General features: G+C 44.1%; 2 protein-coding genes across 2 annotated transcripts; one reads left to right on the top strand and one right to left on the bottom strand.

Moving 5' to 3' along the window:
* The first annotated feature begins 701 nt into the window (after window positions 1-701).
* LOC136542319 (FT-interacting protein 3-like) lies at window positions 702-6,421 on the top strand. The gene is made up of 2 exons (XM_066534695.1): window positions 702-1,146; window positions 2,924-6,421. Exon 2 carries the CDS (start codon window positions 2,971-2,973, stop codon window positions 5,989-5,991), a length of 3,021 nt encoding a protein of 1,006 aa, XP_066390792.1. The 5' UTR covers window positions 702-1,146; window positions 2,924-2,970; the 3' UTR covers window positions 5,992-6,421.
* Window positions 6,422-7,453: 1,032 nt separating this feature from the next.
* LOC136542320 (fasciclin-like arabinogalactan protein 8) lies at window positions 7,454-9,771 on the bottom strand. Its single transcript, XM_066534697.1, has 6 exons — window positions 9,305-9,771; window positions 9,116-9,182; window positions 8,787-8,835; window positions 8,295-8,339; window positions 8,041-8,137; window positions 7,454-7,675 (listed from the first exon to the last, which is right to left on the bottom strand). Exons 1-5 carry the CDS (start codon window positions 9,575-9,577, stop codon window positions 8,071-8,073), a joined length of 501 nt encoding a protein of 166 aa, XP_066390794.1. The 5' UTR covers window positions 9,578-9,771; the 3' UTR covers window positions 7,454-7,675; window positions 8,041-8,070.
* Between the last annotated feature and the right edge of the window lie 464 nt (window positions 9,772-10,235).

The raw sequence follows: 10,235 nt of genomic DNA, 5'->3' as shown, positions 1-10,235 counted from the left end.
TAGGGTTTCGATTTTGGATTCTTTTCCGATTTGAAATTGGTTCTCTTTCTTTCCTTTCCCCAAGGTCTAGATCTACACCATGTGTAGGTCTCTGATACCAATGTTAAGAACATTTAAGATCTCTAGCAGTAGATTTAGGAGGGATACACATGGATTCGGAATAACACATGCACATGTAAACCTAGAACACTACACCGAGAGGGAGACAGAGAGACAGAGGGGTGTGAGGAGAGTGAAGGGTTCACAGACCATTGGATTCCGTGGAGTTGGAGCTCAATCCGGCCATCGCTAGTTCGTTGATGGAGGCAGCACACGGGCAGCGACGGTCGGTGAAGAGAGGCGACGCAGTGGAGACGATGATGCAGTGCAGTGGCGATAGGGATGACGGTGGCGTCTTCCCGTCGCTGGCTATGCACCCTTGCTAGATCGGGCTTAGGGTTTGTCGGTGGGAGTACGGCTCACGGTGAACCTCGTACCTTGAGCCGCCGGTCCTCCACCACTTTATATAGCACAGTGCGATGGGGGTCCACCAACCATATAGGGTTGGACGCCCCCGATCAGAACACGTGACCAAAACCCAATAGATCATTGGACTTATTGGCAGGGAGATCAATCAACATCTCTCTCACTCACACACACGCACTGACACACGCTCCCGCTCGTTCTCCTCTTTTTCCGGCTAATTATAAACGTCGTCCAACACGGCACCACCAAGCAGCGACCGCACCGCAGTACCGCACCCAACAAGAAGAATCACCACCACACCAGATATGCATGTGCTCCCTCTCCATCTCCATCTATCTTTCTTTCTTCTAGTGCGATAGGTTGTTGCACGTTTTGCAGCACCAGCACCGCCTTGTTCTCCTCTCTCCGTCAGTTTCCTGACCAGCACCGCCTTTGGATTGGATTGGAGCTCTACCTCATCAGCTGTTCGGTGGCCACTTGTCTTCTCTCCTACCAGGAGAGCCAGAGCCAGAGCCAAAGCCAGATAGATAGTCCTCGTCTCCATCTCCATCTTCGTCTTCCTCGCTCCTTGAGGAATCTCCATCTTCGTCTTCGTCCTCCTCGCTCCTTGAGGAAATCATCATCAGGGAGAAACCACAAGAGCAAGAGCAGAAGCTCAACTTCCCCTCTGCGTTTCTCAAGGTTAGCGCCCTATCCTCTTGCCTGTATTTACTTCTGAATTTTGAAAGCTTTTCTTGCCTTGCTTGTGTTTCTTGGTAGTAAATCGGGTGGTGTAGTCAAGACTGCTGTTGTTTCGCTCCCCTTCAATTTCTTGTCAAAATTCTCCTTTTTGATTGCTGAGCTCGGTGGTATATAATCGGCGGATCCGATACTTTTGATTGATCCCCTTTCCTTTTGTGTGATGTGATGAATTGATTGAACGGCAAAAGGGATGCAACAAGATCCCAGGTTCAGGAATATACCCACCAAAAAGATTAATTTTGGGAGTCACTTTATGCGCTGCGCTGCGAACTGGGCATCTTGTTACATTCTACGAGTACGAGCACATACTAATATGCTTTTCTTCTGTATGTACTCCTCCATGGTTTATTAATTCTCAAAAATTCATAGCATGTGCTCTCTGAAAAACCGCACCACTGAAACAAAGTCTCAATCAAAATGTGGAAGCCAAGTCAGTTTTTTCCCCTCCAAACCGCTCCGCTGATGATACGCCTGCGGTTTAGCAATTAATCATGTATTTAATGAAGTAGCGAAATTTCCGTAGATAGACAGGGCTCCAAAGACAGATATCACATTTGTGGACAGATTCTTATTCTGGTATATCCTCAATGGATGTATGGATGGAATCAAACGGCATCATGGAGGACATCTTCACTTGCCTCAATGTTGCCTCCCATCACCTGCCTGCCTGCCTACCTTTCTTCACCAAAGGGGCTCCAAGAAGAATGGTGCCTCCTAATCTCTTGATTGAACTCAACAAGCTCAGCTGCCACTTTCTGGACGTTGGACTTGTGCCGCTTCATTTAAGCCTCCAGATCTCCTTTCCATGATAACCTTGTGTCTCCTGCGCAAACAAGCGGTATTAGAAATAAATAAACATCGCATTCATACTAAACATGTGCTCTTTGTAATGAAATTGGATTGAAGTTTCGGTTAATAAGATAAGAGGCGATATTTCGCCAATAATTATGATCCACTGGCTATAGTGGCAGTCACAATCACAAAAGGGGAGGGCGGGCAGGACTGCTGCCCTGCTGGTGGCATCTCTCTTTCCCTGCATCAGCATCTGGCCAGCAAAATGTGGCTGATAGTTAGAGCCTATATCAGCACACAATGTTGATGCTTTGCTTTAATCTGGATTGGATTCTAAATGTGTTTATACACCTAAGTTTTGGTTGCTGACTCTGTGTGCACAAGTACATATATTGAACTGTATTGACAAAGGCACACTTAATCATCAGATGGTTGCTCAATAATGATCTGTTTATAAGATATACTAGTTCAATATGCATGAGTTAGAACAACCGTATCCTTTGAGAAAGAAAAAAAAGGGTTGTGATAGTCTTTCAGAGGATTCAAGTAGAAACTCCCATCATAACATGGCTTCCAAGGTGTACAAACGTTAATCTGAATCAGAAGTTGAGGACCAGATTTCCTATCTACTACTGCTATATGTGTATACAATGACTTGCAAAAGAATAAAAGACAACTTTTCCTTTTTATCTGCTTTATTTATGTTGTTATCAACACCTCTCCTGTCTAACTTTTCAGTACCCCACATGCCTCAAACCACCTTTGATTCCTCAACCAAAGGAAAACTTGTGGGCATCACTGAGAATTTTTTTTTCCAACCAACCACCTATTGATTGAATATCTGTCAAACTGGTAGTTAAAATGCTGGCTGTTGCTGTAGTTTCTGCACCGAAGATTTCTAACACTCGTTTTGTTCTTATTTCAGAATACTAAGGTGCATCTCTTCCATGCTACAAGATCTGGTGGCGGGCCATGATGAACAATCTTAAGCTTGGTGTTGAGGTTACCAGTGCTAATGATCTCCTCCCAAAAGAGCAGGGCACAGCCAATCCTTTTGTTGAGGTCGAGTTTGATGACCAGAAGTTCCGCACAGCCATCAAAGACAGGGACATCAACCCTGTCTGGAACGAGCAGTTCTACTTCAACATATCGGATCCATCCCGCCTCCCAGAGCTACACCTTGAGGCCTATGTGTACCATGCAGACCGTGCCAGTAATTCCAAGGCCTGCCTAGGCAAGGTTCGCATATCGGGTACATCCTTTGTCAGCCAACCTGATGCTACGCCCCTGCACTACCCCCTGGAGAAGCGCACAATCTTATCACGTGCGCGTGGTGAGCTTGGGCTAAGAGTCTTCCTCACAGATGATCCATCAGTAAGGGTGTCTGCTCCAGGTCACCAGGAGTTTGATATGTTAAGCACGCCTACCACTGCGCAGGAGCAGGCAGCAGCCAGCTCCATTCCAAATCCTTTCCAAGAGACCAGAGCAAATCCAGTGAGACAATTCCAGCACTTAACAAGAGAACAGCAGCGTCCTGCACAGCCATACTACGCTGAAGATTCATATGGAGACCAGCAACAGAGAAGCTTTTCTGCAGTTGGGAATAAAGCTGCAGCTCCTCAGCCTCAGGTTCAGGTATCAAGGATGTATGCTCCAGGTCCACAACAACCTATAGATTTCCAACTAAAGGAAACAAGCCCAACGCTTGGTGGTGGCCGTGTTATTGGTGGCCGGGTGTACCCTGGTGAGAAGGCTGGGGCATACGACCTTGTTGAGAAGATGCAGTACCTCTTTGTGCGTGTGGTCAAGGCCCGCGACCTGCCCAACATGGACATCACTGGAAGTCTTGATCCTTATGTGGAGGTGCACCTTGGGAACTACAAAATGAAAACAAAGTACTTTGAGAAGAATCAGAGGCCCGAGTGGGATGAGGTGTTCGCATTCCCTAAGGAAGTCATGCAGTCAACGATGCTTGAAGTTGTTGTGAAGGACAAGGATGTCCTTCGGGATGACTATGTTGGTCGAGTGAGTATTGACCTGAATGAGGTCCCTCTAAGGGTCCCTCCAGACAGTCCATTGGCACCAGAGTGGTATCGTCTTATGGGCAAGGATGGCATGAGGGACAGAGGGGAGTTGATGCTTGCAGTCTGGTATGGTACTCAAGCAGATGAATGCTTCCCAAGCGCCATTCATGCAGGATCAACACCAGTTGAATCCCATCTTCACAATTATATCCGTGGGAAGGTCTACCCTGCGCCAAGAATGTGGTATGTGAGAGTCAATGTAATTGAGGCACATGATATATACCCAATGGAGAACCGCATACCTGATGTACTGGTAAAAGTGAGGCTGGGCCATCAATTGTTGAAGACAAGGCAAGTTCGCTCACCAACCAGAAACTTCTTGTGGAATGAGGAGCTGATGTTTGTCGCAGCAGAGCCTTTTGAGGATGACTTGATCATATCAGTAGAAGACCGTGTAGCACAAAACAAAGATGAGGTGATTGGTGAAGCTATCATACCAGTCGCAAGGCTTCCAAGGCGGGCTGATCACAAGCCGGTACGGCCAGCATGGTTTGATCTAAGAAGGCCAGGAATAATTGATGTGAACCAGCTAAAGGAAGACAAGTTCTATGCAAAGGTAAACCTTCGTGTTTGCCTTGAAGGTGGTTATCATGTGCTTGATGAGTCCACACAATATTGCAGTGATCTCCGTCCAACAATGAAGCAGTTGTGGAAGCCACCAATTGGCATGCTTGAAGTTGGCATTTTAAGTGCAAATGGTCTCAATCCAACAAAAACCAGAAATGACCGTGGGTCGTGTGATGCATATTGTGTTGCCAAGTATGGTTTAAAATGGGTCCGGACGCGCACAATAGTTGACAACTTGAGCCCTCGATTCAATGAGCAGTACACATGGGAAGTCTTTGATCATGGAACTGTACTCACAATTGGTCTATTTGACAACTGCCACGTAAGTGGAGATAACAACCACGGTTCCTCAGGCCACATGGATAAACCCATCGGCAAAGTGAGAATTCGGCTTTCAACACTTGAGACGTCGCGTGTGTACACACACTCATATCCATTGCTCGTCCTCAGCCCATCAGGAGTTAAAAAGATGGGTGAACTACATCTTGCCATTCGGTTCACAACATCATCCCTTATCAATGTGCTCCTTACATACTCTAGGCCCCTCTTGCCCAAGATGCATTATGCGCAGCCCCTGTCAATAGTTCAGCAGGAAATACTCCGCCACCAGGCTGTGCAGCTTGTTGCGCAGCGCCTGGGGCGCATGGAGCCACCAGTTCGCAGGGAAGTTGTTGAGTTTATGTCAGATGCTCGCTCTCATCTGTGGAGCATGCGACGGAGCAAAGCTAACTTTTTCCGTCTTATGCAAGTCTTCTCAGGAGTCATTGCTGCAGGGAAGTGGTTCGGTGATGTTTGTCAGTGGAAAAACCCGGTCACCACAGTGTTGGTTCATGTGCTCTTTATCATGCTTGTGTTCTATCCAGACCTTATCCTGCCAACAATCTTCCTCTACATGTTCTTGATAGGGTTGTGGAATTACCGGTTCCGGACACGCTTCCCACCACACATGAACACAAGAATATCTTGTGCTGATGTTGCACATCCAGATGAGCTTGATGAAGAATTTGACACATTCCCAACCTCAAGGAGCCCAGATCTCATTAGGATGAGGTATGATAGGTTACGACATGTTGCTGGGAGGATACAGACAGTTGTTGGGGACATTGCCACTCAGGGAGAGAGATTACAGTCACTGCTGAGCTGGAGGGACCCAAGGGCAACAGCTATGTTCCTAGTATTTTGCCTGATTACTGCGATTATACTATATGTGACACCATTCCAAGTGATTGCACTCTGCCTTGGGTTCTTCTGGATGAGGCATCCTCGGTTTCGCCACAAGGTGCCGTCAGCACCAGCAAACTTCTTCAGGAGGCTACCTGCAAAGACAGATTCTTTGCTGTAAAGTTCCTTGGAGAGCAGCTGTCAACGATGTCTAATGTACCTCTTTGTACCTGTTTTTGTTACCCATATATTGTTGTATAATAGCCTTAATTGAGACATATAATTGCCACTTCATGTGAGAGAACAAAATAAGTTAATGTCATTAGATGATTTTCCTGCTTTTATTAGTTAAGACATTCCAACTTCTGGAAAAAAAATGGCATACCCAGTGCAGAGAGCTCCCGCTCTGTGCGGGGTCTGGGGAAGGGTGTCAGTGGCAAGCCTTACCCTCGCCTGTGCAATGCAAGGAGACTGCGACTCGAACCCAGGACCTTCCGATCACAGGCGGTAAGACTCTACCGCTTGCACCAGGCCCGCCCTTCACATTCCAACTTCTGTATGGCATGAAAATGTATGTAAGATGCCTGCTTCAACAACAGTTTCTCCAATTAGTCAAGTTTGTCATGGTAAAAGATTACTGACTTTGGTAGGTACTAGAGATACACTTCCGTTATAAAGCTGAGATTTGAATATCATCTGGATGGGAATACGTAAATAAATTAAATGAAATAAACACCCATTCTAGAGTATATTTTCCATGTCTGAGCATCAAAACTTTGATGTATTATAAAGATGAGAATCAGAACCTTACTGTATCTGAGAACAGGTAACAGCACCAGTAGGACTGGAAAGTCATTCTTTGCTTCCTTTGAAGAAGCCACCTTATCATTCTAGGACCTGAAGAACATAAAAAGGCAAGTAGGCAAAACATAAAGCAACAATATTTAATACTGAAGATTTGAAGAACAAATCCAGAAAGCATTTCCAACATACTTAGGTCTCCTTATCAAGTATCATCTCAGGACAAATTTTGAAGTACATGCAGCCCTCCAACATCAGCTCCACACTAAGAAGTGCATTTGTTCCAGTGTTACCTATGGGTACTAGACTACATGTAGTGCTGCAACTACTAGTAGCAAAATGTTTTTTGATCTATTTTCTTATTGATTTTAATGAGTACACATTATATGTTTTGTGATGCTACAAATTCCAGAAAATACATAAAAATCGAGAGATGACTGGTAATAAGGCTAAACAGATACCACCCAGGGCCCAGCAATCTTTTTGAATTCAGTTTTTCTAACCCTGACACCATCAAGGACAAGAAAGTTGTGTGCAGTCCTAATGTAGGACCAAAGTAGCAAAGGTATTTGGAACATTTGGGATCACAATTTTTGAAGTGCCTAAAAAAAGGCAGTTAGAAAATTACCATTTTCATGTTAAGCTCAAGTATGAATCTAAATACCGTACAATTTACACAAGTGGGTTCATTATCACAAATTCAAGAGAGAAAACAAAGATAAGAAATGGTAGAGCAAAGATATATAACAGGAAAACCTCTGTTGCCATTTCCCTCCAATTTACACAGACAGTCCATGAGCTGAATGACCCATTTTACATACAAACTTCATGCACGCATCACAAGAAGATAAAGATGTTTTCAATAAATGTATATTATTGTTTACAAATACAGATAAGATGGAAACGTAAATCAAATCAATAATTAGTAGTGTTTTGTCATGCCATGAAAAGGGGAAGTCCTCCGGTCCTCCTTTGTTGCTATAAGCCACTTCATATTTCCAGCAGTTGGTTGCCTTGGAACTAAAATGCATGACATATATTTGGTGTATGAATTTCCTTAGAACCTGAAGCAGTATAGAAGAATCAGTACATGTGCACCACAGCGGGAAAATAACCAGTAGTCTATAACTCTGTATTCACGTCAAATCAAAAGTAAACACATGACGAACTAGTAGTCTGTATTGATGTCAAAAGTAAACATTCGACGAGCATTCAACAAAGGTGGATAATAAGCCATCAGGTATTATCTTAGAGTGAAGTATTGAGTACCTTCCTACATTTCAAATTAGTTGGTGATGGTATATATAAAAACATAACATAAATGGGCCTACCGACAGATGCACCTGCACCTGTACAGTGAGGTGTCCATTCACCAAAGCCTACTCATAGTAACCCAAAAAGCACGCCACAGATTTCCAGTGGTAGTTACCTTGTATGAGGTACTGATAGTATCCATTGACTAGGGAAGGCGAAGCAATTGACTGACAGCCAAATCTAATGAATCAACATTCTTCCGTAGAATCTTCCTTTCAAAATATTAAGATTTAACAAGTAACTCCGAAATGAACAGCATTAAGCTAGCTACGGAAAGTACACAAATTGGAGAATCATATTAAGATGGCCACTCAACAATTCCACAGCATATAATAGAACTAAATTTGTCAGCAACTAACAAAAGGATACAGTTGCATAGCTAAGCTTTCCAAGCCTCTCATTTCTTCATTCAACCTGCAAAAATATATTGAATAAATTTCTTCCCTACCATAGACTTTTCCCAGTCCCTTATTTGTCATAGTCAGTGACAGGCAGGCTCCTTGTGTCAGTGCTGGATAATAAGAGATTGCAAAATTTTGCAATGGAAAATAAGAAATTGCCCCTATGTTATCAGAGAATGGTAGCAAGAATCAAAAAACACAAAATGGGCTAACCACTGCAAATATATAAAAAGAACATTATTCTGATAAAGAAATACACATTTTTCATACATCTTCTTTTACTTTTAAGAATCACAGTAATCATGTAATCAGGAAGGATTTTAGACAATATTGACAGTTCGCTGTTAATTCCAGAATTATTACTATTCAGTGCTAGAATATAAGCTGTCTAACATACTGTACTAGCACACTAAAGCATGCCAAGATGAAAGGTGAAGAACATTTTGGTCAAGCTGATCACCTCAAGCACGAATTGATGTATTTATTTCCTTTCGAAGATGCTTCAAGTGCTGCAAAACATAATATAGTAGAGGTAATAATCATAAACTGGAGCACCAACAAAGCAATCGATGTTTAGACATTTCAGTGTAATGAAATGAAATCATATGTGATACAACCCCAAACACAACATCTTACAGAAATCCACACAGCAACCACGGAAACCATGCAATCAATGCTGCTACGGTAAATTATGCGACCTTTAAAGGCTCACACTTCCAACATCAGAGATTTAGTTTCCCCCCACCCGAACATAAAGCCTAATACACGTCAACAGTCTCGCGGCCTCACCGGATTCCTGTAAGCGGCCGACGACGTCCCCCAAGCACTCCATGTTCTCTGCGGACGTCGAGGTGACCTTCGGTTCCGCGCGTCGAAACAGTAAGATGCATCGTAATCTATCAGTGAACGGTAACGGTACTAGCAGCAGAGCTCGAAAGGCTCGCCCTGTGTTGGAACCTAAAGAGAGAGAGTTCGTACGTTTGAGAGGGCGACGCGGAGGGAGGCGAAGAGGGAGGCGTAGCTCTCGGCGATGGCAGCCGCGTCCCGCTCCACCGCCTCCATCGCCGCCGCGACCTCCCGCGCCCCCGGAGGCGCCGGCGCCGGCGCCGGCGCCTGCGTTCCCGGGGCAACAACAGCCGTGGCGAAGGAGGAGGAAGAGGAGGAGGGTGAAGGCTCCACAGTGGAGAGATCCTCCGGGGGCGGTGACGGCGGCGGATCACGGGACTCTCCGGCGGCCGCGGCGGGTTCCATCGCGTTGTCCTGTCCGGTTGGGATTACTGTGCCGTGGAACGGAAAGGAGTTGGAGCCTGAATGTATGTAATGTGACGTGTCTTAACCTGCCAGGTGCCGGATGGAGCCTGACATGGAATTTGATACGTAACACGGTGGGTTAGCTGGTTATTGAGTTTTTTTTTAATTGAGACCGAGGACATTTACAGAACTTGATTTTAAACAGATATGCGATTAAAGATACTCCCTCCGTCCAAAAATAATAAGTGACGTTTTTTACTTCTAGACATAACGTTCGTCTATACAAAAAATTAGAATAAGACGAAAGATCAAACAAGATGTCTAAAAGTAAAAAAAAACGTCACTTATTTTGGGACGAACGGAGTAGTGGATTGTTCAGTAAAAGGTACTACTCACCTGTTATAAATCGTATGTCGTTCTAGTGAACATGATATTAAAAAAATAAAACGACAAGTTAGAACATAGAGAGTAAGAGTACTTCCTCCGTCCCAAATTACGAGTCATTCTAAATTTTTAAGAGTCAGAATATCTCAAGTTTGACCAAATTTATTTAATAAAATAATAACATTTATGATACCAAATACGGAGGGTATCATTAGATTCTTCATTAATTATATTTTCATGGTATACCTGTTTGATGTCATAAATCTTTATAATT

This window comes from Miscanthus floridulus, chromosome 3 (genome assembly GCF_019320115.1).
Source record: "Miscanthus floridulus cultivar M001 chromosome 3, ASM1932011v1, whole genome shotgun sequence".
Classification (NCBI taxonomy): domain Eukaryota; kingdom Viridiplantae; phylum Streptophyta; class Magnoliopsida; order Poales; family Poaceae; genus Miscanthus; species Miscanthus floridulus.
This window is presented reverse-complemented; position numbering and strand designations above follow the sequence as displayed.